This window comes from Cuculus canorus, chromosome Z (assembly GCF_017976375.1).
Source record: "Cuculus canorus isolate bCucCan1 chromosome Z, bCucCan1.pri, whole genome shotgun sequence".
Lineage (NCBI taxonomy): Eukaryota > Metazoa > Chordata > Aves > Cuculiformes > Cuculidae > Cuculus > Cuculus canorus.
In genome coordinates this window covers 77,425,292-77,453,230 of record NC_071441.1, presented here as the reverse complement: position 1 = coordinate 77,453,230, position 27,939 = coordinate 77,425,292, and the positions used below count along the sequence as shown (strand labels likewise).

The 27,939-nt window shown below is 48.6% G+C and overlaps 1 protein-coding gene across 4 annotated transcripts in view; it reads right to left on the bottom strand.

Annotated features, from left to right (window-relative positions):
- DCC (DCC netrin 1 receptor) overlaps positions 1-27,939 on the bottom strand; it is a 177,888-nt gene that overhangs the window by 46,782 nt on the left and 103,167 nt on the right. For all 4 annotated transcript variants that reach the window (XM_054054932.1, XM_054054935.1, XM_054054933.1 and 1 more), the window contains exons 2-3: positions 3,609-3,932; positions 1,331-1,615 (exon numbers count right to left, since the gene is read on the bottom strand). In XM_054054932.1, the coding sequence (XP_053910907.1) occupies positions 1,331-1,615; positions 3,609-3,932 (609 nt within the window). The remainder of the gene's footprint in view (positions 1-1,330; positions 1,616-3,608; positions 3,933-27,939) is intronic.

Below are 27,939 nucleotides of genomic sequence, written 5' to 3'. Positions count from 1 at the left end.
GGACCTCTGAAAAGGACCTCTGAAAAGGACCTCTGAAAAGGACCTCTTGAAAGGATCTCTTGAAAGGACCTCTTCAAAGGACCTCTTCAAAGGACCTCTTGAAAGGACCTCTTGAAAGGACCTCTGAAAAGGACTTCTTCAAAGGACCTCTGAAAGGACCTCTTGAAAGGACCTCTTGAAAGGACCTCTTCAAAGGACCTCTTAAAAGGACCTCTTCAAAGAACCACTTAAAAGACCCTCTTAAAGGACCTCTTGAAAGGACCTCTTAAAAGGACCTCTTGAAAGGACCTCTTCAAAGGACCTCTTGAAAGGACCTCTTGAAAGGACCTCTTGAAAGGACCTCTGAAAAGAACCTCTTGAAAGGACCTCTTGAAAGGACCTCTTAAAAGGACCTCTTGAAAGGACCTCTTCAAAGAACCTCTTGAAAGGACCTCTTGAAAGGACCTCTTAAAAGGACCTCTTGAAAGGACCTCTTCAAAGGACCACTTAAAAGACCCTCTTAAAAGGACCTCTTCAAAGGACCTCTTCAAAGGACCTCTTCAAAGGACCTCTGAAAAGGACCTCTTGAAAGGACCTCTTAAAGGACCTCTTGAAAGGACCTCTGAAAAGGACCTCTTCAAAGGACCTCTTCGAAGGACCTCTGAAAAGGACCTCTGAAAAGGATCTCTTAAAAGGACCTCTTAAAGGACCTCTTGAAAGGACCTCTTGAAAGGACCTCTTCAAAGGACCTCTTCAAAGGACCTCTGAAAAGGATCTCTTAAAATGACCTCTTGAAAGACCCTCTTCAAAGGACCTCTTGAAAGGACCTCTGAAAAGGACCTCTTAAAATGACCTCTTGAAAGACCCTCTTCAAAGGACCTCTTGAAAGGACCTTAAAAGCACCTCTGAAAAGGACCTCTTCAAAGAACCTTAAAAGGACCTCTTGAAAGGACCTCTTGAAAGGACCTCTTCAAAGGACCTTAAAAGAACCTCAATGTTCCCTCAGAAGACGGAGATGAAACCTTAGGGAGAAATACGTTGGATTTTAGGGAAGAGCTCTTCCCTCCGAAGATGGAGATGAAACCTTAGGAAGAAATACATTGGAACGTCCGTCCAACGCCGTGGTGGTGGCGTTGTCCTCCGAGGGAATTCCACGATGATCCCTATGGATTCCTTCCACCTCAGAACATCGGAACCTTCTACTTTCCTACCTTCTAAGGTCCTTCAGGCTTTTCCATATGGAATAAAAAAGACCTTCAAAACTTATGGAAGTCACCGGAACGTAAAGGGAGGGAAGTTGGGATGGAAAAACGGGATCGGAGAAGGTGGTGGAAGTGGATCCAGGTCTCACCTGCTAAAACTCGGACTTCGGCATCATTCCCGGTTTTGGAGCTGGCGGGATTTTTCGCCAGGCACCTGTAGATCCCGCTGTCTCCATCTTGGATCCGACTGATCTGGAGACTTCCGGAAGGTAAGACGGCAATCCGTGGATCCGCGACGCTCGGAATGAAATCCTCTTGGTTGCGTTGCCATCGCACTACGGGGGAAGGCTCTCCGACGACGTCACACTTCAAGAGGACGGTGTCTCCGATGAATGCCGTGAGAGATTCCGTCTGGGAAAGAAACCGCAATGGTCCTACGGAGACAAAGGAGAAAACACAACGCAACTCAAAAGCCATTCGAGAACTGCTGGAAATGGACCTCCAAAGTGGTGGCTTTGGGCTTCGTTAATGATCCCAATTGGCCAAAATTCCATGTGCTATTCCATATATTCCCTTTTAATTCCCTCTTCCGGATGGGTTCTTTCCTCGTGGAATGGATATTATTCCATTCCGGAAGGTTTAAAGCACAGAAAGACTTCAGGAAGAGGCGATGGTTTCAAAATAGAACGGGCAAAGAAATCCTTGGATTTCAGGAGATTCCAGCGATGGAAAAATGGGAATCAAAGACATTTCTTTGCCGGTTGAAGGTTTTCCTTGAGGAGAAAAGGATGATGGAATCCTTTGGTTGGAAAAAGCCCTCGGAGGTCATCAAACCCAAGCGTTCCTCTCCGCTGAGGAACATCTCTGAGGGCTTCATCTCAGCGGCTTTCATCTCCACCACTTCTCGCCGGTGATTGACCACCCTTTCCATGAAGGAATTCATCCGGATGTCCCACCGGAAGGTCACCCACCTCACCACGACCTCCTTTTGGGCAGTTGGAGAGCTGAGGTCACCTCTCAGCCTCTTCTCCTCAAGGTTGACCATGGTCAGGTCCTTCAGGTGCTCCTCAAACCTATGTTCTCCACCTCCTTTTCCAGCTCTTCCCACACGTGTCCTGGGAATGACCGATTATGGCATCATTCCAGAACGTGAGGAGCTCCGGAAAAGCTGGAGAAGACCTCTCCATCATGGAATGAAGGGATAGGATGAGAGGACAATGGTTTGAAGGTGAAGGAGAAGAGGTTTGGAGGAGGTGGAAGGAAGAACCGTTTCTCCTGTGAGGGTATGGAGACACCGGAAGAGGTGTCCATAGGGGAGAGATTGAGATGGAATCTCATGGAGAAATGTTCTCCTGGAGAAATGTTCTCCTGTGAGGGTATGGAGACACCGGAAGAGGTGTCCATAGAGGAGAGATTGAGATGGAATCTCATGGAGAAATGTTCTCCTGTGAGGGTATGGAGACACCGGAAGAGGTGTCCATAGGGGAGAGATTGAGATGGAATCTCATGGAGAAATGTTCTCATGGAGAAATGTTCTCCTGTGAGGGTATGGAGACACCGGAAGAGGTGTCCATAGGGGAGAGATTGAAATGGAATCTCATGGAGAAATGTTCTCCTGGAGAAATGTTCTCCTGTGAGGGTATGGAGACACTGGAAGAGGTGTCCATAGAGGAGAGATTGAGATGGAATCTCATGGAGAAATGTTCTCATGGAGAAATGTTCTCCTGTGAGGGTATGGAGACACCGGAAGAGGTGTCCATAGGGGAGAGATTGAGATGGAATCTCATGGAGAAATGTTCTCCTCTGAGGGTATGGAGACATCGGAAGAGGTGTCCATAGGGGAGAGATTGAGATGGAATCTCATGGAGAAATGTTCTCATGGAGAAATGTTCTCCTGTGAGGGTATGGAGACACCGGAAGAGGTGTCCATAGGGGAGAGATTGAGATGGAATCTCATGGAGAAATGTTCTCCTCTGAGGGTATGGAGGCACCGGAAGAGGTGTCCATAGAGGAGAGATTGAGATGGAATCTCATGGAGAAATGTTCTCCTGGAGAAATGTTCTCCTGTGAGGGTATGGAGACACCGGAAGAGGTGTCCATAGAGGAGAGATTGAGATGGAATCTCATGGAGAAATGTTCTCATGGAGAAATGTTCTCCTGTGAGGGTTTGGAGACATCGGAAGAGGTGTCCATAGGGGAGAGATTGAGATGGAATCTCATGGAGAAATGTTCTCCTGGAGAAATGTTCTCCTGTGAGGGTATGGAGGCACCGGAAGAGGTGTCCATAGGGGAGAGATTGAGATGGAATCTGATGGAGAAATGTTCTCATGGAGAAATGTTCTCATGGAGAAATGTTCTCCTATGAGCTATGGAGACACCGGAAGAGGTGTCCCTGGGGTTCTCCTGGAGGAGAAGGTTCCTCCTTACCTGCGACCGTCACCTTGGCCGCGCGGCTGACGATGGCTCCGATGCCTTCCAGGGATGCTTCGCACTGATAGAGCCCTTCATCGGGTTTGTGGTGCCGGGAATGGACCACATTTTGGATCAGGAGAGATCCGTTAGGGAATTGTCTCCTCCTTTCGTCTACCGCCAGGTTGAAGAAGACGCCATCTTTCTTCCATTTCACCGTCACCGGATTGGCCGGATGGGATTCCGCTCGGCACTCGAGGAGGACATCGCTTCCGCGCACCGTGACGGCGTCCGAAGGTTCCACCGAGAACCTCAGCGACGTAAAAGCCCCCATCTGTGACCCTGAAAGAGCAAAACCACACCGTAAATATTCCCTTCCGGAGAGAAAAACCACGGAATTCACAATCCAATGGATCCTTTCCAACCTTTGAGGCTGGGAATGATGGGAACGAGAAGGTTGGAAAAGCCCTGGACCATCTCCAACTCCATCCATCAACCCAACGCCACCATATCCCAAACCACCACTTGGGTTTGGAAGCCCTTCCGAGGGATCGGAATTCCACCGCTTCCAAGGTGTCCTCTTCCAGGACTTCACCGTTCCTTCAGGAAAGACATTTTTCCCTCCTGCCCACCGGAAAACAGCCCCGGAAACTCCGTAGAAGACCATAAGGCAGAAGATCTTCATCCACCTCAGGTGATGTTCTCCTCAGCACCAACTGAGAGAGCTCCGGAAGCTCTCTCCGAGAGCTCCACCGATGTCCTTTGGGTGGAGAAGAGCTGAGGAGGTCCACTCTGGAAGCTGTGGTCCTCACCACAGCGCTGGAAGAGCTGAGGAGGTCCACTCTGGAAGCTGTGGTCCTCACCACAGCGCTGGAAGAGCTGAGGAGGTCCTTGGGATTCTCCACTCTCCTTCCTTGGGATTCTCCACTCTCCTTCCCTGGGATTCTCCACTCCCCTTCCTTGGGATTCTCCACTCTCCTTCCTTGGGATTCTCCTCCATTCCTTGGGATTCTCCACTCTCCTTCCTTGGGATTCTCCTCCCTTCCTTGGGATTCTCCACTCTCCTTCCTTGGGATTCTCCACTCTCCTTCCTTGGGATTCTCCACTCTCCTTCCCTGGGATTCTCCACTCTCCTTCCTTGGGATTCTCCTCCATTCCTTGGGATCCTCCACTCTCCTTCCTTGGGATTCTCCACTCTCCTCCCTTGGGATTCTCCACTCTCCTTCCCTGGGATTCTCCACTCTCCTTCCTTGGGATTCTCCACTCTCCGTCCTTGGGATTCTCCACTCTCCTTCCCTGGGATTCTCCACTCTCCTTCCCTGGGATTCTCCACTCTCCTTCCTTGGGAATTCTCCACTCCCCTTCCTTGGGATTCTCCACTCTCCTTCCTTGGGATTCTCCACTCCCCTTCCTTGGGATTCCCCACTCTCCTTCCTTGGGATTCTCCACTCCCCTTCCTTGGGATTCTCCTCCCTTCCTTGGGATCCTCCACTCTCCTTCCTTGGAATTCTCCACTCTCCTTCCTTGGGATTCTCCACTCTCCTTCCTTGGGATTCTCCACTCTCCTTCCTTGGGATTCTCCTCCATTCCTTGGGATCCTCCACTCTCCTTCCTTGGGATTCTCCACTCTAAATCCACGCTAAATCCACGCTATGTCTTAGGGATAAAGTCCCGGATGAGGCATTCCGATCCAAAAGCTCACACGGAACCAACCGTGATCCTGGGCTGCATCCGAAGCCGCGTGGGCTGCAGGGAGGGAGGGAATTCTGCCCCTCTGGAAAGACCCCACTTGGAGTGCTGTGTCCAGCGCTGGAATTCCCAACAAAAAAAAGGAGATGGAGCTGTTGGAATGGGTCCAGAGATGATCCGAGGGTTGGAGAACCTCTGCTCTGAGGCCACGCTGAGTTGGGGTTCTTCAACCTGGAGAAGAGAAGGTTCTGGGGAGACCTTAGAGGAGCTTCCAGTGCGGAAAGGAGCTCCGGGAAAGCTGGAAAGGGGCTCTGGATCACAGATTCCAGGGATGGGGATAAAGGGGAACAGTTTGACGCTGAAAAAGGGGCGATTGAGGTGAGATCTTAAGGAGAAATGTTCTCCTGGGAGAATGGTGATGCCATGGCCCAGGGTGCCCAAAGCAGCGATGGCCGCCCCATCCCTGGAGGTGTCCAAGACCACATTGGATGGGCCTTGGAGCCCCTGATCCAGCGGGAAGTATCCCTTCCCACGGCACAGAACCGGATAAACTTTGAGGTCCCTTTCAATCCGGAAAACCGAAGGAGTTTACGACACAACCGCATTGGTGAAGCGCTTCGTGGCCCTCGCGTAGGTTCTTCGTTTTTTTCTATCGGTGCAAATAAGGGGGAAAAGTAACGGAATCCGTAGAATCCTTAGGGTTGGAAAAGACCTCCGAGATCATTCTATCCACCCATCAGCCCAGCAACGATCAAAACGCGGCATGAATTGCTACGGCCACACATTTATCGAACCCCTCCGAGGATGGAGACTCCACCACTGCTCCACCGCTCTCTCCGTGAAGATATTTTTGCTGATATCCAACCTAAAGGTGCCCTGAGGTCCCTCCTCAGCCTCCTCAGCTCCAGCGTCAACGACCCTTTTGGCCTCAGTTGCTCTTCTCAGCTACTCCGGGTAAGACTCGCGCTCTACGTCCTTCCCCATCTCGATGTCCTCCAGGCCCTCAACGGCGTCAGACGCCCCAAAACAAGGCAGGAGTTGAGCTCAGGGGGATCATCCTTGGCTGAGGAAAACCTCTTAAATACCTCCAACGTGCACTGCGGGGCCTTTTCCCACCGCCTCTCAACGCGAACGCAGACAATGGCTTTGGAACCCCTCCAGGGATGGAGACTCCACCATTCCTCTTGGAATCCTCTGCCGGGGCTTCACCGCTCCGTCGAGAAATCCTTCCTCGTTTCCACTCTTATGGTTAAATGCCTCTAAAAGGAAACTTCCAAAGGCGGAACTCCCATTGCTTAAAGACACTTATTTTTCCCCCCCTTTCCTTCATCCCGAGAAATATTCCCGTTATAACCTCAGGAAATTCGCTTTCTGAGAGGTAAACTGAGGCACGCGTAGAGCAGTCGGAGCTGCAAAGAAATCCGCACGCAACCCTTTCCGTCGGGCGCCGTAACCGCCGGAGGCGTTTATTGCCTTTAAGCGTAGAATGGAGGATTAGGGTTATCGGAAAGGATCCGTGCGGATCCGCACGCAGAAATCCGTTCAGATGGAGCTTCTCCGGAGCGTAAAGAACGCGGTTTTAGAAAGGAAAGAAATAGCGAAGTCGGACAGAATCGTCTTGGAAGGTCAAGAACAACGTCGCAAGAGGAATATCGCCTCTATCCCTGCTTTTCTACACCTATAAATGATGGAAAACCATGGATTTCAGCTGATTGGGAATAACGCTCACGGAAAACAAAATAATTGGGGGATGGAAATCTGTACAAATGCATGGAATGACCCAGAAAGCCCTGAATTGAATGTCTTTAAAGTGGAAGATGAAACATTGAGAAGAAATTCTTTGTGATGAAGGTGAGGAGGCGTTGGTCCGGGTTGTCCAGAGCGGAAGCGGTGGTTGTCCCATCCCTGGAGGTGTTCCGGGCTACGTTGGATGGGACTCGGAGCCCGGCAGGGGGTTGGAACTGGATGGGCTTTAAGATCCCTTCCGACCCAAATGAGTTACCCATTGCGACCATCAGCCCAACCCCACGGTGGCGACTAAACCACGGCCCAAAGTGCCACGGCCCAAACGTCCTTCCGAGGGTGGAGACTCCCCCACAGCCTCTGCCAGGGCTTCAGCGCTCTGTCGCTAAAGAAAGTTCTCCTGGGGGAGATTTCCGCCGGATTTTTTTTTAACCGCTGGCTTAAAACCTACCTATTCCCATTATCCCGAATCAACGACGGCTTTAATCACGGAGCGTCCGCTGTATGACATCCAAAACCAAGCCGAGAGGCGGCGGCGAAGGCTTTGGCGCGAGGAAGCAAATGAGGGGCTGACAGAGGAGAGCCAAACAGGTAAAACCAAGAATTGGGAATAAAATGTGTGTTATGGAGGTGTCAATACGCCTCCCTTCAGGTTGGTGGCTCGGGACAGCTTCCGATGTGCTTTATGGCATTTCATCTATTTGCTATCGAGTTGGGCTCATAATTACTCGGCTCTTATATTTATTATGTACTTCCGCCGTCCCGAGTTACTCCTTTGAGTAATACCCAAACAAGGAAAAAGCAGCAAAGGCTTTGGATTTAAGACCGTGGTTTCTTTCTAGGCGAAAGGAACCTACGCTTACACTCCGTCGGGAGTTATCCGAGGGAAGTTTTGCTGCCCAATCCAATGAGGAATGAATTTGCCCTTCACAAGCGGTGTCCCCAGGGCTCAGAGGACACCGAGCTGGGAGGAAGGGTTGATCCGCTGAAGGGGAAGGAGGCTCTACGGAAGCATCGGGTCAGGTTGGGTCGATTGGGGTGGAAAACGGGTTGGATGGCCCCGAGAGTGGTGGGAAATGGAGTGAACTCCAGCTGGAGGTCACAAGTGGGGTTCCTCAGGGCTCGGTGCTGGTCCAGCCCTGTTCAATGCTGTTCAATGTTCTGTCTTTATCAATGACCTGGATGAAGGCATTGTTCAGCCTGGAGAAGAGGAGGTTGAGGGGAGACCTTATTGCTCTCTACAACTGCCTGAGAGGAGGTTTAGAGAGGAGGGAGCTGGGCTCTTCTCCCAAGTGACAGGGGACAGGACAAGAGGGAATGGCCTGAAGCTCCACCAGGGGAGGTTAATACACCCATTTAACAACCACCAACCTCCAGGCTTTCCTACTACGTTTATTTTCATCCACGCTGCTAACAAACGCTGTGATAAACAATGGAATAATACCCCATCGATTAAGTATAATTAAGCTTAATAATTGCTTAAACTTGTCATCCATAAATCACGGCCAGTAAACCGTTATGAACCGATTAATCATTAGCGGCGGCATTATGTTTATTTATAGAGTATTTATAGGGAATCTGATCAGGTGGTAGAAAAGATTAATAAGTACAAGGTACACTTCCAAAGAAACCAGGGAAATCCGCCTCTAAAATAATAACGAAAGGGGAGGGAATGGAAAGAGACGCCTAAGCCGCTCTTGGTTCCCTGGAAAATTCTTGCATGGATTTTTCCATCGTAAACGCCTGCTTAGGTTTTACTCTTCTTTTTTTTTCTCATTTCCTAAGGTCAAGACTTCTCCCTTTAGTCCCTAAACTCGTTCTTACCTACGAGTATTTATTTGAATGCCTTAGGTGGGTTCAAAGCATCAGAATTTAATTGAAGACAGATCGGGGGATCAAAAGAAATGTCCGAATGTTAATGCAATTGACTTTTTTTTAATAGACTTTTGAGTGCAAAAAAATTCAACTCCCGCTTGGGAACTGGGCTTTATGAACAAAACAATCTATCCGTTGATCCAGGGGTTCACAGGGCCACCCACCATCAAACGGAAGCGGCAGTCAGGATCAGCCACAAAGCAACGCTCCATCCAGGGCCACGGTGTCCGGCGTAGCCGCGAAGCACCGAAGCACTGAGAGGCTTTCCTTAGCGAAACAAAACTATAGACCTTAGGGAGCGAAATGGGTCGAACCGTCAATTAGTACCTGGTTTACAAAGCACCTGACACCCCTTAAAGCCGGGGTGGAAGGTCGGTTCACACCGTGAACCCACGAATGTGTCTACGACCTTTGTTCGACGCTCGTTCCTTCGGGCTAAAAAAACCAACAGCAATCAAAGAATCATTAAATCGTTGGGGTTAGAAAAGACCACTGAGGTCCCCCAGCGCAGGCATCAAAGAATCAGAAAATCCTATAAATCACAGAATCGTTAAGGTTGGAAAAGACCTCTCAGCTCATCCGGTACAACCGCCACTCCAACCCCACCGTGCCGACTCCACCCTGTCCCAAAGCGCCCCATCTCCATCTTCTTTGAACCCCTCCAGGGATGGAGACTCCACCACCGCCCTGGGCAGCGTCTGCCGGGGCTTCACCGCTCTGTCAGTAAGGCAATTTCTCCTAATATTCAACGTAACCCTCCCCGTGGTGCAACTTGAGGCCCGGAAAGATGCTTTATCCCTTATTGAATAGTAGACCCGATTTCCTTGATATTATCAATAAATAAACTTTAGGAATAGAAATGTTATTTATATTCCTAAATATGATCAACACTGATCCAACGGCAAAAAGCTGTCGGCGTCATATAAATGAGCCTGAACATATGTTAATGCATAATTCACCGTTTGCGCCGGGGCTTTGTTGAAAAAGTGATGAAAATTCATGAAAGGACTTTTTCCAGATGAAGCTGCGCAATAAACACGTCGCCAGCGGCACTCCTGATGTCAAGGCAACGGTTTAGATTTCACCCTCCGAACATTTTGGGACATTCAGAAACCGTACGGTAAAATTTTAACGGCGAAACCCAAAGACGGAGTTACAACACAGCGGTTCGTGTGCGTAATGAGTGGGTGTTTGCGTGCGCGCTGCAGCTTTACGCTTCCTTTGTACGATAAAGCTGCTCCTTCAGATGCTCTCTATCTTTGCCATCCAATGATGTTCTTTAGAAACAGAGTTTTTATAGAAGAGTAGGAAATCATCAAATGGTTTGGATTGGAGAGGACATTAAAGATCACACAGTTTCAGCCCCTGTCGTGGGCAGGGACATCTCCCGCTGGATCAGGGGCTCCAAACCCCATCCAACCTGGCCTGGAACCCCTCCAGGGATGGGGCACCACTGCTCCGGGCACCCCGGACCAGGGCCTTTTCTTCCTAAGTGCTTGTACTGAGAGTTATGAGTTGATTCGTAATGACCTAATTAATGAAACTAATAAACGAGAATTTGTTCTTTACCGAAACCAATAGGATCATAGAAGCCTTAAGGTTGGAAAGGACCCCAAAGATCAATCATCAAAGCACCACCACCATGCCTACTGGTTCTAATCTGAACAGCTTTTCCTTTGGAAGAGCCTCTGTTTCCACAGGCGGCGCTACATCCCTTTGGAAGACCCAATTTCTCCTGCAAAATCAAGGAGTATATTACGCCTGTTAAACAGTGCCTTCACCTCCCCATCCTGGCAGCTGTTATCTTTGATAGGTTGAAGCCACACGATACCAGAGGCAATGGCATTACCACCGAGACCCATTTAGAGCGAAAATACCATGTATTTTCTTTCTCTGTCTGTCTCTCCCTGATGGCTTCTGTCCATCACGGTTCACTAGGAATTCTTCATCGCCGAAACCTGCCTCCCTCGGCTGCCGGGCAGCCCCCATGGCAATTAGCCAGATGTCAGCAGCCCTATTATCTCCATTCCTCGCTTCTGCATTATTCAGGCACTGCGTGATAAGAGAGAATTACAGCAGAGAATCCCACCAGGGCTCCACTTTAGAAACCAGCACGGAGCCCAAAGGAGGGCCGGAAGAGCAACCGAAACGATGCAAAAGTCGCTAAACGCTTTCTCCTTTCCTGTCACCACCCGAATGCTCCGTCTTTAATTTCTCCTCGGGAATGCGAGCGGGTTGGGGAGATGATAAAAGCGTAGCGGAGAGTTATTTGGGCAGTCGCACTCCTTAGCGGCTCTGCATACATCTCTCTGCTCTTTTCCAGCAAGAGAGGCAAAGGACACGAACGTGGAGTCATAACATCATAGAATGTTTGGGGTTAAAAGGGACTTCAAAGCCCATCCAGCCGCAACCCCCAGCCCGTCCTCATAGCAGAGGTGCTCCAGCCCTTGGATCATCTCCGTGGCCTCCTCTGGACCCGCTCCAACAGTTCCATCTCCTTCTTCTGTTGAGGATTCCAGCGCTGCACACAGCACTCCAGGTGGGGTTGCACGAGAGCGGAGCAGAGGGGCAGAATCCCCTCCCTCCCTGCTGGCCACGCGGCTTTGGATGCAGCCCAGGACACGGTTGGTTTCTGGGCTGCGAGCGCAAATTGATGGTTCATAGGGAGCGTCTCAAGCACCATCAGTCTTTCTCCTCAGCGCTGCTCCCAATCACATCATCCCCCATTCTTTATAGAAACTGCAAATTGCCCCAAGTTGGGGGTAGGACTTTGCCCTTGGCCTTGTTGAAGGTCCCACCTCCCCAGCCTTGTCCCGGACCCTCTGGATGACATCCCATCCTTCCGGTGTGGCAATTGCACTGCTCAGCTAGGTGGAATCTGCAAACTTGCTGAGTCCGCACCCGATCTCGCTGTCGATATCATTGACGAAGATATTAAGCAGCTCTGGATACTCTGATAACGTCAGATAATGGGAGGGCAGAACGCTGCGCGGAGGCAGCCACGCATCAAACGGAAAATGCACTCAGGAATTTATAGCTCTTTGCATACAGCGTAACATCATATACAGATTTGGAGTTGAAAACGCAAAGAATTAGAGCCTTTTTTCTTGCCAGGCACCTTACGTGCCACCAACAGCTTAAAATGAGGATACCTCCTTCCACCCTACATATCCTGCTGGAGGATCCAAGAACACAAAGTACCCTTGCTTCGTCAAGACTTACAAACCTTGTGACTGTTCTGAGTGAAAAGCAGGGTGGTGGTTATTATAATAATAATAATTATTATTGTTGTTGTTATTATTATTAATCCTCTCAGGCAGATAAGGAAATTGAGGAATAGTATAGTACCATAGTGCCATAGTATAGTGTCATAGTACCATAGTATAGTACCATAGTGCCATAGTATAGTACCATAGTACCATAGTATAGTACCATAGTGCCATAGTATAGTGTCATAGTACCATAGTATAGTGTCATAGTACCATAGTATAGTACCATAGTGCCATAGTATAGTACCATAGTGCCATAGTATAGTGTCATAGTACCATAGTATAGTGTCATAGTACCATAGTATAGTGTCATAGTACCATAGTATAGTACCATAGTGCCATAGTATAGTGTCATAGTACCATAGTATAGTGTCATAGTACCATAGTATAGTACCATAGTACCATCGTATAGTACCATAGTACCATCGTATAGTGTCATAGTACCATAGTATAGTACCATAGTGCCATAGTATAGTGTCATAGTACCATCGTATAGTGTCATAGTACCATCGTATAGTGTCATAGTACCATAGTATAGTATCATAGTGCCATAGTATAGTGTCATAGTACCATAGTATAGTGTCATAGTACCATCGTATAGTGTCATAGTACCATAGTATAGTACCATAGTGCCATAGTATAGTGTCATAGTACCATAGTATAGTGTCATAGTACCATAGTATAGTACCATAGTACCATAGTATAGTGTCATAGTACCATAGTATAGTGTCATAGTACCATCGTATAGTGTCATAGTACCATAGTATAGTACCATAGTACCATAGTATAGTACCATAGTGCCATCGTATAGTGTCATAGTACCATCGTATAGTGTCATAGTACCATAGTATAGTGTCATAGTACCATAGTATAGTGTCATAGTACCATAGTACCATAGTATAGTGTCATAGTACCATAGTATAGTACCATAGTACCATAGTATAGTGTCATAGTACCATAGTATAGTACCATAGTACCATAGTATAGTACCATAGTGCCATAGTATAGTGTCATAGTACCATAGTATAGTGTCATAGTACCATAGTATAGTGTCATAGTACCATAGTATAGTACCATAGTACCATAGTATAGTGTCATAGTACCATAGTATAGTGTCATAGTACCATAGTATAGTGTCATAGTACCATAGTATAGTACCATAGTGCCATAGTATAGTGTCATAGTACCATCGTATAGTGTCATAGTACCATAGTATAGTACCATAGTACCATAGTATAGTACCATAGTGCCATAGTATAGTGTCATAGTGCCATAGTATAGTGTCATAGTGCCATAGTATAGTGTCATAGTACCATAGTATAGTACCATAGTGCCATAGTATAGTGTCATAGTGCCATAGTATAGTGTCATAGTACCATAGTATAGTACCATAGTGCCATAGTATAGTGTCATAGTACCATAGTATAGTGTCATAGTACCATAGTATAGTGTCATAGTACCATAGTATAGTACCATAGTACCATAGTATAGTGTCATAGTGCCATAGTATAGTATCATAGTACCATAGTATAGTGTCATAGTACCATAGTATAGTGTCATAGTACCATAGTATAGTGTCATAGTACCATAGTATAGTACCATAGTGCCATAGTATAGTGTCATAGTACCATAGTATAGTACCATAGTACCATAGTATAGTGTCATAGTACCATAGTATAGTGTCATAGTACCATAGTATAGTGTCATAGTACCATCGTATAGTGTCATAGTACCATAGTATAGTGTCATAGTGCCATAGTATAGTACCATAGTGCCATAGTATAGTACCATAGTGCCATCGTATAGTGTCATAGTACCATAGTATAGTGTCATAGTACCATAGTATAGTACCATAGTACCATCGTATAGTGTCATAGTACCATAGTATAGTGTCATAGTACCATAGTATAGTGTCATAGTACCATAGTATAGTGTCATAGTACCATAGTATAGTACCATAGTGCCATAGTATAGTGTCATAGTACCATAGTATAGTGTCATAGTACCATAGTATAGTACTATAGTACCATCGTATAGTGTCATAGTAGCATAGTATAGTACCATAGTACCATAGTATAGTACCATAGTGCCATAGTATAGCGTCATAGTACCATAGTATAGTACCATAGTACCATAGTATAGTGTCATAGTACCATAGTATAGTGTCATAGTACCATAGTATAGTACCATAGTACCATCGTATAGTGTCATAGTAGCATAGTATAGTACCATAGTACCATAGTATAGTACCATAGTGCCATAGTATAGTGTCATAGTACCATAGTATAGTACCATAGTACCATAGTATAGTGTCATAGTACCATAGTATAGTGTCATAGTACCATAGTATAGTACCATAGTACCATAGTATAGTGTCATAGTACCATAGTATAGTGTCATAGTACCATAGTATAGTGTCATAGAATAGTTTGGATTGGAAGGGACCTTAAAGCTCATCTGGTTCCAACCCCTCTGCCATGGGCAGGGACACCTCCCACTGGCTCAGGCTGCCCAAGGCCCATCCAACCTGGCCTGGAACCCCTCCAGGGATGGGGCAGCCACCACCTCCCTGGGCACCCTGGGCCAGGGCCTCACTATGAAATCACCCCTTGTGATTTTGTCATCACAAAATAACACTTAATCATCACATAAGAAAACACCGGGGAAATAAACAGCGCATCTCCTGTGTTGGCTTGCTCTGTTGCGTCCCTCATATCATCTGCTATTTACTGTGTTAATTGTTTCAGTAACACACAGACCAATCACGCGTGCTGCCTCCCAACCTGCCGCCCGCTCTCCTGACAGCACCGTATTTGCAAACACTCACCGAACGTTGCATCGCTGTGTTTTGAAACCTCGAAAAAGTGACGGGCAAATAACACGCGTTTCTTTCTGCTTACCGGGTTTTGACACGTTTGACGGGAGTAATTAGTTGAACCGGATTGGCTTGCCTTGCAAAGGAAGACAGCTGAACCCCAATCACAGGCGTTATTAAACGAGTCAGTTGTTTCTCATCGTATCCGAGCTATGGACACCTTCAATTTTTGCGTGCTGTGACGAGCAGACAAAATTCCTACGTCCCTTGATCACATCATCTCACATTACAGAGCCTGAGATCGTGGAGTTACGGAGCACTGAATAAAAGCAAACGGACCCTTTATTCCAGGGCATCCAACCATTAGCTTTATTCTTTTCAGTTAAACACAAAAGTTAATCATAGAATCGCTTGATTGAAAAAGACCGTCGAGATCACCAAGTGCAACGGTACGTGCCCACACCCGAACCAGATCCCTGAGCGCTTCATCTGACCGTCGTTGCAACACCTTTAGGGACGGGGACTCCACCACCTCCCTGGGCAGCCTCTGCCTGTGCCTGAGAACCCTTTTGATGAAGAAATATTCCCTAATGTCCAGTCTGACCCTCCCCTGGAATCAGTTCCATAATGCATAGGTTTATGTACTCATAACAGCCTTTAAAACCCCCAAGTAATGCTCACAAGGTGCGACGATGAAAACCCATCCTTCTGACCACCTTCTGACCACCGGCAAATTCCTGGTGGAGCCACCTGCCCGCAGGAAGCTGAAAATAGCGGGACTCTGCACAAAATGCCCCGAGGAACCTCTGAACCCCTTGCTCAGTGGGACAGGTCGTGCTCTGATCCGCGGAGGCACCAAACGGAGGAGCCACGGCTGAGCCTGCAGATGGAAAAGCTCTCCAGCCACCCGAAATCCAGCTGCCGGCGCAGCTCCGCAGTACATCTGGCTCCCTCCCCCCTCAATCAATACCAACCATTATCAGACTGGGCTTTCAACGCAATTATCTAAACTATCAATGCTTCACACACAACGGCTGTCGCTTCGGATCACGTACACATTTCACCGTCAGCGATTGCTCGTGAATATTTCATTGAAGGGCAGGGGGGGGTGAGGAAGGGACGAGAAGTTGCAGCGACGGCTGGAGAGAGCGAGAGCAAGAAGAGATGACAAATTAGCGCAGCCGCTCGTTGTGGTTTCTTCCTGATGAGACGTTTTTAAAGCGCAAAGATCACTGTGGTCTAATTTGCCGATTCCCTCATGAAAATGCCGCTGAAAAGCATCTATAAGGGAGACAAACACCATTAATCCCGTCCCTGTGCAGCCACTCAACCGGCTGATGGAACTGCGGTGAAGTAGAGGTTGTCCTCATCGCTGGGGGTGGTGTGGGGAGAAACATGGACATCGGGGCAGAAAGAACCTCAGCAGGGTATGGGGAGGAGCAGCAGACCTCAAGCATCCATGACTGGTCCGTATCCCTCTGGAGAGCCTCCCTGCCCTCAAGTAGTTCAACACTTCCACCCAATTTGGAGTCATCCGCAAACCGACTGACGGAGCACTCGATCCTCTCACCCGGAGCATGGAAAAAGATATTTAATGCAGCATCTCATACCGTCACCCTCGTTTTTGGGCTTTATACACCACTGCCGGGGCTGCAGCAACTCATTTTTTCTGAGATAAATGTCACGCCCTAGTATACCCCGGCATAAATCTTTAAAGCCTTAAACAGCAGCGTAAGGCTATGTATCCTTCTTCTCCTACACAGTATCTCCGTCAAGGCTTTATTTTGGACAAGACTTTTATTAACGTTATTATTATTCCCCCAGAAAGGCCTTATTTGTCATAAGAAAGAAGTTTCCTACGATCAGCTGAAAACCGAATGAGCGCACGCCGTGACATTAATTGGGACGCTATTACCTGTTTTGCTATAAACACCGCGGATATAATAATACACCTCCCCATCTTTCACTTCCAGAGAATGTTATTCACATTAATCTTTTAATAATAATTATCGCACAAACCTTACAATGTCCTCACGGGATCCAATCCTGAAGCTTTTATTCAGCCGGCACTCACTCAGTGGAGATTTTTCAGTACAATAGGTGAAAATGCCTTTGCTGAACACAAAGCCACACCATGGGAAGGGACTGCTCAGGTGTCACAGAACCATAGAATCATTTCCTTGGAAAAGATTTTTGAGATCATTGAGGCCAATCGTTCCTGTCCACTACTAAATCAGATCCCTGAGCACCTCATCCGCCCGGCTTTTAAACATCTCCAGGGATGGGGACTCGGCCACCTCCCTGGGCAGCCCCTGCCGATGCCCGAGAACCCTTCTGGGGGAGAAACTCTTCCTAATGTCCAATTTGAGCCCACCCTGGTGCAGCTTGAGGCCATTCCCTCTAGTGCTTTCACTTGTTACGTGGGAGAAGAGACCAAAATCCACCTCATCACAACCTCATTTCTGGAAGCTTTAAACCGTGATAAGGTCTCCCTTCAATTTCCCTTTCTCCAGGCTAAACAACCCCAGTTCCCGCAGCCTCTCCTCATAACCCTTATTCTCCAGCCCTTGACCAGCTCTGTTTCCTTCTCCAGTTGTGCTCCGGCCCATCAATGTCCTCCTTGGACTGAGGGCCCAAAATTGAACCCAGGATTCGAGGTGCAGCCTTATCAGTGCCGAGTCCAGGGGCACAATCCCCTCCCTGCTCTGCTGGCCACGCTGTTCCTGATCCAAGCCAGGATGCCATTGGCCTTCTTGGCCACCTGGGCCACTGCTCACGTTCAGCCACTCTCGACCAGCACCTCCAGGTCCTTCTCCTCCAGGCAGTTTTCCAGCACTCTTCCCCAAGCCTGGAGCTGCACAGGGTTGTTGTGCCCCACGTGCAGGACCCGACTCATGGCCTTGTTGAACCCCATACCGTTGGTCTCAGCCCATGGATCCAGCCTGTCCAGATCCCTCTGCAGAGCCTCCATACCCTCCAGCACATCAACACTTCCACCCAACTTGGTGTCATCCACGAACCGACTGAGGGAGCACTCAATACCCTCATCCAGATCATGGATAAAGACATCGAACGGAACTGGACCCAGCACTGAGTTCCAGTGACCATTTGTGACCGGCCTCCAACTGGATTTGACACCATTCCCCACCACTCTTCGGGCCCGGCCATCCATCCAGTTCTGCCTCAGCAGAGGGTTTCCCTATCCAGACCCTGTCTTGGCAGATGGTTCCTCAAGCAGAACGCTGTGAGAAACGGTGTCAAAGGTTCATAAACCCCTGTTGCCTGGGCCTGATCCCCTGGTTGACCTGTAGCTGACGATGGAAAGGACTAAGCAACTGCTTAGTTTTGCAGAAAGGCCAGTTTGCAGAACACAATGGAGCTTTTTAGGTCCCTAAAGCAACGTCTCTCCGGTCCATCCCCCTCTCTTCCCTGCCTTACATCTCACTGTATTTTAATGATCTCATTTTACAGCGTAGGAAGCTCCAGCACTCCTCCCTGGAGTGAAGAGACATTAAGGGACTGAAGACAAGGCCTCTACTCCCCTCCGGTGATCCCTCCCCTCCAGCTCTGCATTCAGTTCTGGAGTCCTCAACACAGGAAAGGGTTCATAGGAGGCCACAGAGATGATGCGAGGGATGGTGCACCTCCCATAGGAGGACAGCCTGAGGGAGTTGGGGGTGTTCAGCCTGGAGTAAAGGCTCCAGGGAGACCTTGGAGCAGCTTCCAGGGCTGAAAGGGGCTCCAGGAAAACTGGGGAGGGGCTCTGGATCAGGGAGTGCAGGGAGAGGATGAGAAGGAATGGTTTGAAGTGGTAAATTGGTGGTAAAACCAGCAATTATCATGCTGACAAAGAAGGAATAAGGAAAAAAAAAACCCCTCCTGCAGCAGCAGAATAGCCCATAATTGCCTATAATTACCGACGTGTGCACATATGCTACGTTCAAACCTGACGCAGCCCACTCAAAAGCAGCCCTGGTGCTCAGCCAAGGTAGCGAATCTCTTTCCTCGAGGTCAGTGAGCAAAGCAGAAATGACTAAAAGAGGACTGCAAAACCCTAATGTCCTATCTTGAGTGTATAATGTAGCTTCACTAATGGAATAGGGCTGGAGAGGAGCAGCTCTGCGCTTTCTCTAACACGTCTGAGTTGCTCAGGAACATTTCAATACCAGCTTTTGACTTCTTTGCGATGGGGTGGCTCGGCAGAAGGGGAGTTCATTTGCTCTCCAGCCCGTTCACCGGCTCCGTTCCGCTTCTCTGGACGTTCTCCAGGCCCTCAATGTCTTTCTTGCAGTGAGGAGCCCAAAACTGAACCCAGGACTTGAGATACCTCCTCCGCTGCTGCTGGGTACATCCTATACCTCCCAGCTATTTTTTTTCTCTCTCCGTGACCGAAAGAAGGAGAAGAGAAGGCTCCAAGGAGACCTTATAGAGCCTTCCAGTAACTAAAGGGGCTCCAGGAAAGCTGGAAAGGGACTCCATTCTACTCAATTCAAAGGAAATGACAATAACGTAATGATTTATTTAATTGTCTGACGCCCAGCCACGAAATGAATCAACTGTGTGAAACTTCGAAGGCCAAAAGGGACGAACTCGGCTGCTGGAGACGCTGCAGAAGGCTGTCATTAAAGTGGAGAAGGTGAAAAAACAGGGCTGTGTGTCCTTGGGGAAGACGGAGAAAGAGAGATGCTTCCACGTGCACAGAAATACCCGTAAGGCCTGGTTGATCACAAAATCATAGAATCAAATTCAAAACCCATCCAGCTCCACCCCCTGCCATGGGCAGGGACACCACGGATCAGGTTGTTCCAAGCTCCATCCGACCCGGTCTTGAACCCCTCCAGGGGTGGGGTAGCTACCACTGCTCTGGGCAACCTGGGCTGGGGTATCACCACCTTCATCGTGATGAATTTCTTCCTAATGTCTGCTCTAAATCTTCCCCCTTCCAATTTAAAGCCATTTCCCCACATCACTCCAGGTCGTTGGGAAAAGTCCCTTTCCAGCTTTCCTGGAGCCCCTTTAGTTACTGGAAGGCCACTATAAGGTCTCCTTGGAGCCTTCTCTTCTCCAGACTGAACAACTCCAACTCTCTCAGCCTGTCCTCATAGCACAGTTTCTCCAGCCCTTGGATCATCTCCGTGGCCTTCTTTGGACCCATTCCAACAGTTCCATCTCCTTCTTATGTTGAGGATTTCAGAGGTGGACACAGGACTCCAAGTGGTGTCTCATCAGAGCAGAGCAGACGGGGAGAATTCCCCTCCCTCACCCCGCTGATCACACTTCCGTTGCAACCCAGGACACGTTTGGCTTTCTGGGCTGTGAGCACATGTTGTTGGCTCGCGTTCAACTCCTCATCAATGAAGACCCCCAAGTCCATCTCCTTAGGGCTGCTCTCAATCATGTCATCCCTCATTCTTCACAGAAATCATGGATCGCCCTGACTCAGGTGTAGGACCTTGCCCTTGGCCTGGTTGAACCTCATGAGATTCACACAGCCCCACTTCTCCAGCCTGTCCACATCCCTCTGGATGCCATCCCATCCCTCTGACAAGGCAGAAATCAGAATGTGTAGGAATTTACGTCTCCAGTGCCTCAATATACCTCCCCAGAACTCGAACCGTTGCCAGCAATTTAACGGCATCACGTGTAAATCAGACATCTTTTCACGTGAATGGCTCACTTTCCCTTCCTTCACCCCATCTGAAAGGCATAATTCCATCCCTACAATTCCGGTCAACACCAGGCTCCGTAAGCCAGAATAAGCAGAGTCACTTCATCTTCTAGGATGACCGTATAAAACTTGAGAAGGATTTCTGATAGACCCGAAACAACCACCGCCAGGTCCGACAGCAGCCACGTCTCTTCTGAACCGGACAATTATTTGATGCTGTGATTCTTGCAATTTATTCCCAGTGGAGTTACGGTTGTTTCTTCTGGCGATCTTTTGTATTTTGGATTTCCTTAGCACGGCTCTTAAAAGACACCTCAGCACAAGACGGTCTGCAGTTCTCCACCATTCAGGCGTAAAACTGTAGCTGTTCCACCTGGCCGTGCAGTTGCGTTCTGCCTGTGAGCTTATATACAACCTCAAGAGTCTGAAGGCGCTTTAGTTTCATAGCATGAGGAATATTTAAATGATTTTTTTTCCCCCTGGCAAAAATCCATTATTGTATCACGCATGACATCTGTAACACCATTTTCTTTTACTTTACATTAAGCCTTACGGGCCAGCACCTCCTCCACGACATGATCAATCCTATAAATTAAATGGGAAGAAGAACATTTCCATGTAAGAAATCACATCCTAATTTGCTAATCCATTCCTACCCGGTCGGAGATTCTCCGTTCCCAGTCTTCATTTGTAATTCATGAATATTTCCCAGGCATTACCCGAGGAACGCTGCACGGCGTTGTTTGCGGACGTTTTACAGGCAGGATGGAGAAAATAAAATTCATTCATTCATTCCATAATTCAACATCACAGAATCATAGAATGGTTTGGGTTGGAAGGGACCTTAAAGGATCATCTGTTTCCAAACATCTCAAGCAACGAGACCGCCTCCCACCTCCCCAGGTGAGCAGACATGAAAGCATCGAGGGAAAGTCCGGCTGCCAGCCTGCAGTCATACTGCAATGCTTTTCATTTCTAGTGAAAAATACAATCAAGGAATTTAGTATCGGATGCGCAGGTCCGGTAAAACTCATCCCATGCAGCAGTCTGTCTCCAGCAGTTGATGGCGCTTGACAGTTGAGAAGAAACGAGGGGAAAGAAACCCCCCGGCAAGCAAATTACAGCATAACCTGCTGATGAGCGTCCCGGAGAGACTGGCAGAGCGTTCACGGACATCACTACCCCCGTAAGGCAAAATGCCTCTTCACCGTAAGTTGCATCCATGGCTAAGCTGCCCCTCTCCTAGAAATCCCGGGCTCCTCTTGGAAGCCCCATAGACTTTTTGGCTTGCTGTACCCTCCCAGATTTTCTTGCTGCTCTTTTTTTTTTGCTGTGGGAAACCAATCTGAGCAGCCCTGTACTTGGGAATGACCCTGCAATACTGAGCCAGATTGCTTCAGGGCAACTGAGAAAACCACGCAGACGCTGAACAGATTTTGTATTCCCAGGCAGTTGCCACTGAACAGGAGTTAGGACAGGGATGCAAGCGCTGTGTCTGAAAATGCTCCCGGAACAAGGCAGACCGAACAACACAACTGTCCAACCAGCTCTTGGTTTTGAGAGCCAGTGGCTTATTCTGGATACCCAATCCTGCACACACACATCTCCACCCCTGAGCATCCCCACCCCACCGGCTCTTATCTCTTCTGATAGGCAGCAAGAATTCTTGCCCCATCCCTGGAGGTGTTCCAGGTCAGGTTGGATGGGCCTTGTGGGTGATGGGTGGGATGTCCCTGCCCGTGGCAGCGGGGTTGAAATTAGATGGTCTTTAAGGTCCCTTCCAACCCAAACTATTCTATGATCATTCCTGGAGGCGTTCAAAAAACACACAGAGGTAGCACTTTGGTTTAGTAGGCGGAGTGGTGGTGTGTTGATGGTTGAACTGATGAGAACCAGATCGGGTGTTGCCTGTCAGAGCCCCAAAGGCCCCATAATAAATGGCTAGGTGACAGCAGCGCCGGCTCATTGAAATGCAGACGCTCCGCGCTGAGATTTCCTATGCGCGGCTTACTCTCCGTTGCCTCCTTAACAGATGTCAATGAATCAGATACACACGGTCAGTGAAATGAAGTGCAAACACCACTGCAAAAATCAGGAGGAGGCAGGAAAGGAGGCTCAGTCCTGCACGCCCCTCCGCACCTCCCATACCCAGCGAGCCTGCTGTCCTGCCCCGGCAGGAGAGGCACAAATGTACCACCAAAGCACAGACACCCCCGAGCTTATCTGGGTTTGAGTTTCATATAAACACATCAAGAGATACTCTGAAATCAGTCTGCCACGCAGCTGAAAGTGGAGAACATCTTAGACCTCCGCAACGCCGAGACTTAAGTGCCCCAGGACTATTCCTGCCATGAAATCTGAAAGTATCAGGATACGCTTTCTCACCGAGGGACGCTGGAAGTTGAATTATTCAGTGTTGAGTCGAAAAATCAGTGCAGGGCTCCAGGCAAGCTGTGTGCCACCAGCAAGGAGACGCAGAGCATTCCCTGTGCCGAGCACCCTCCGCAGCTTTCCTGGAGCCCCTTTCAGCACTGGAAGCTGCTCTAAGGTCTCCTTGGAGCCTTCTCTTCTCCTGAACAACCCCAACTCTCTCAGCCTGTCCTCGTACAGGAGGTTCTCCATCCCTCTCATCCTCTCCGTGGCCTCCTCTGGACTCGCTCCAACAGCTCCATGTCCTTCTTGTGCTGAGGACTCCAGAACTGCACACAGGGCTCTGTGGTTGTAAAATATTTTCATGGCGATTATGGAATCCAACGATGCCCCATAAACCCCATCATTTAGGCGAAGGAAATCCATAAAGCAATCTAAGTGATTAAGGTGTATTGCTTGGAAGGGGGATGTCACCTGCGCTGGGTGGGTGAATCCCTGGTGCCGGGAACGTCCCCAGATCTGTTGCTGCTGCTCAGACCGAGGCGCATATAAGGACGAGCGCCCTTTGACAACCGTGTTTTGAAGTCATTTAGCTTTGCACAGAAAAATGTCGAGGCTTGATAGTCCAGAGGGAATAAGAGCTGGAGTGTCCCCGAGAAGGCAGGAAAAAGGAGTCCAAAGGCTGCTCTGGGAATCATGTATAAATGTTCACGAAATGCCAGTTTAAGGTATGCTGTAAAAGCAGTTTGTAGCTGCTCTGCCAGAGATTTGGGGAACAGTGGCTCCTAACACCCTGAGTTTTAATATCTATTTTGGATACCGGCTCTTAAGCCCAACTTGAGATGCTCATACCCCAGTGTGAGGCACTCCGCGAACCTCAATCCATCTCCTGGGGTGCCCCAGGGCTCCCTGCATGGCCCGCGGCCACCCTGTGCTCCACAATAAGGTCTTGGTGAGGAGCAGACCTTGGTGAGGTCTGGGCCTTGAGGGGAGCAATAAGGTCTCCCCTCAGCCTCCTCTTCTCCAGGCTAAACAACCCCAGCTCTCTCAGCCGCTCCTCGTCAGACATTCTCCAGCCCCTCACCAGCTTCGTTGCTCTTCTCTGGACACACAAATGATCTTAAATCCTCAGGCAGATCATGAGGCTTACATTTCCTAATCCTACAAGGAGATATCCAGAATCATTTTGACATAGTTCAGGAGGCCCTCGTTCAAAGTCTTCAATGCACCTATTAAAGAATATCTGAGATTTACAAAGCCAAATGCACAGGGATGTACTCCGAATCTAATTCCACATGCGAAGCTTTACCAGTTCCGGGTGATATTCCCCACAGGTACCCAAACTCAGATAAACACCCTGTTACGGCCAACAGGAACCTCTCCGCTCTCCCTTTTCTGCCTCCGGTACAACATAAGCAATATCATTTTTCAACCTCGTTAAAAGCCGCTGTTACATAAATTGCCGGATCTATTAGTATATCTTAATTACGGCATCTCGAGCTGCTATTAGCCTCTTGCGGGACAAAATTGTCATGATTTATACTATACTAACAATGATATTTTTACATTAGTAAGCAATTCAAGGACTAAACAGCACCCACGGGAAGCCTGGAAAATCTTGGAAGGACCACCATCATTCCGAGTTATAACCAATCTAATTGTATTTACAGGAACCTTAGGAAAGAATAATACCTTGTCAAAATATTTGCAGTCTTCGGAAGTGGATAAAAAGCATCGTTAACGGCTCGAATTTATGATAAAAGGAAATCATAAAGGCGAAAAAAAAAATGGCCCCTGATAAGGGCACAGAGAGGAGGTGATTATAGGGCTTTAGATTTGTCAGCTTGGATTGTTAAGAAATGTGGGTCACTTTCAGGCAGGTCCTGGCGAGCGGTGCGGAGGTGACATCCTCACAGCTTATATGTTTAATGTTATTACAGCAACGCTGCCTGCGCTGAATTAGCCGCAGTGGCGCTCTGGCTGCGGCGTACGTTCGCTGGGACAGGCTGGAATCCAAGCTGGCATATTTTCCCAGAAAAGCACGGGATGCGCCTTCCTCCCGCACGGGCTCCGGCTCCTCAGGATGCGCAAAGGCCAAGAGGTGGATCCGGCTGACTTCCAGATGTTTCACAGAGTAACAACAACAAAAGATAATCATGGAATCAGAAGTGTTTGCTTGGAGAAGACCTTTGAGATCGAGTCCAACCACACCCGTCCACTACTAAAGGAGATCTCTGCCTGTCTTTTAAACCCCTCCATGGATGGGACTCCACCGCCTCCCTGGGCAGCCTGAGAGCGCTGTCGATAAAGTATTTTCCTAATATCCAATCTAAACCTCCTCTTGACACAAGTAACAATTTCTGTTACTTCAAGACATTCTAAATCCCAAAGCATCTGGAAACTTTTGGGGGGTCTTTGCCAAAAAGTCAGTTTTTATACTCTACGAAACAACCTTCTCAGTGCCTTGCGCTCCTCGGTGGCCCTCCTGCTCGGGTGCTCGCTGGTGCAGAAATGAGTCCCTAAGCAAGAGGTAAAACAAGCCGTGGATGTGGTGTTGCTTCTTTCCATCTGCCTGCCCTTTGTTCTCGGTCCCAGCGCTCCCACCAAGCCCAGGAAATCTGACAGGGAGCAGGGAGCCAGATGGGAAAGGGCTGAGCGAGGCTTCTTGCTGGGCAGTGACAGAAGGAGGAGGAGGAGGGTGGATGTATACCCAGACCCACTCCCCATGGAGGACATTCCCATTCACCATAAAACCTGGAAGCCTTCCTGCACTGTCCGGGTGGCCGCGGAAATAATTGACAACCCCGTATCTACAGAATCACATTCATTTTTTTGTCACTCCATGGGCACTAAATCCTCACAGATTTGGCCCCGAGAGCCCAAATTCACTGAGCTCTCATGGAGGCGCAACTCCGATGAAAAATAGGTTTTCGTTATTGCAAGTTTCCTATTGAATTTAATTAAACTCCGGTGGTTGGAACCCCACACCTCACTCTAAAAAAATGAGAGCGATTGGTTTCCTAAATGAATTGCAGTAAATATCGCTGCTAAAAGGAAATGCTTTCATGGAAGAAGCGATGACCCTCGTAATTCAGTATGCAAATCACAGAAAAAAGCAATCTCCACTTTCCTCATCCATCTTCCATATCCTAAGAGGCATAACAATATTGTATCTCGCTACCCATGTCTATGGCAGAAATAATGAGCTGAAACAGGTGAGGTTACAGCAACAGCATCAAGAGTCTCACTAATGCAAAGAAAAGACTGAAAGACGTAACAATTAATACCTCCGCTGTAGGAATGGAAAATAGGGCATCGATAAATAATCTGGTCAGGTGACAAATGATTACTTGGGTCGGAAGGGGTTTCTGGCAGCTGAGGAAATCTCCAGGAATGCCCAACCCTGGAGTGCAGCTCAGACTGGGTTCCACTTGGCTGGAGAGCAGCTCTGTGGAGAAGGACCTGAGGGTCTTGGTGGACACAGGCTCAACATGAGTGAAGAGTGCACTGCAGCAGCAAGGGTGGCCAACAGGATGCTGGGGAGCATCAATAAGGGCATCACCAGCAGAGATAAAGAAGTCGTCATCCCACTCCACTTAGTTCTTGGCAGGCTACACCCGGAGTTCTGCATCCAGTTTTGGTCTCCTCAATACAAAAAAAAGGTGGGGGCAGACTGGAGAGGGTCCAGAGAAGGGCCACAAGGATGATCAGAAGACCTGGGAACCTTCCATACGAGGTGAGGCTGAAAGAACTGGGTTTGTTCAGCCCTGAGAGGAGAAGGCTTAGGAGAGACCTTATCACCACGCGCCCGTACGTAAAAGATGTTTGCCAAGAGGATGGAGATGGCCTTTTTACAAGGAGTCACACGGAAAGGTCAAGGCGTAATGGGTAGAAGTTGCCCCCGGGGAGATTCCGATTGGATTCCAGAAGAAAACGTTTCCCGATGAGAACAGTGAAACATTGGAATCATCTCCTCTATGTGCAGAGGTGGATTCCTCAGCGCTGGGCGCTTTTAAGGCTCGACTCGACAGGGCGCTGAGCCGCCTCAGGTAAACTATGGAGCACCTAAAAGGTTGGACCAGATGATCCCTGAGGTCCTTTCCAACCCGTGAGAGCACCAAACGGGTCCACGGATCCAATCTAAACCCCAGTCCGAGTGCAGCAAGAATGGCCTTATTCCATCCAGGGAACAAAAGCTGGAAATGATTAGAAATGAGGGATTTTCATTAGAAAACGCTTTTCGTATGAGATTGTGGAGGTATCAGATGCTGACGAGAAAGCTGGAATTTCTAATGAAACTCATAGTGTAGAAGGAGGGAAGGAAGGGAGATAGGAGGGAAGGGAGATAGGAGGGAAGGAAGGGAGATAGGAGGGAAGGGAGGGAGATAGGAGAGAAGGAAGGGAGATAGGAGGGAAGGAAGGGAGATAGGAGGGAAGGAAGGGAGATAGGAGAGAAGGAAGGGAGATAGGAGAGAAGGAAGGGAGATAGGAGGGAAGGAAGGGAGATAGGAGAGAAGGAAGGGAGATAGGAGGGAAGGAAGGGAGATAGGAGAGAAGGAAGGGAGATAGGAGAGAAGGAAGGGAGATAGGAGGGAAGGAAGGGAGATAGGAGAGAAGGAAGGGAGATAGGAGGGAAGGAAGGGAGATAGGAGAGAAGGAAGGGAGATAGGAGGGAAGGAAGGGAGATAGGAGAGAAGGAAGGGAGATAGGAGGGAAGGAAGGGAGATAGGAGAGAAGGAAGGGAGATAGGAGGGAAGGAAGGGAGATAGGAGAGAAGGAAGGGAGATAGGAGGGAAGGAAGGGAGATAGGAGAGAAGGAAGGGAGATAGGAGAGAAGGAAGGGAGATAGGAGGGAAGGAAGGGAGATAGGAGAGAAGGAAGGGAGATAGGAGAGAAGGAAGGGAGATAGGAGGGAAGGAA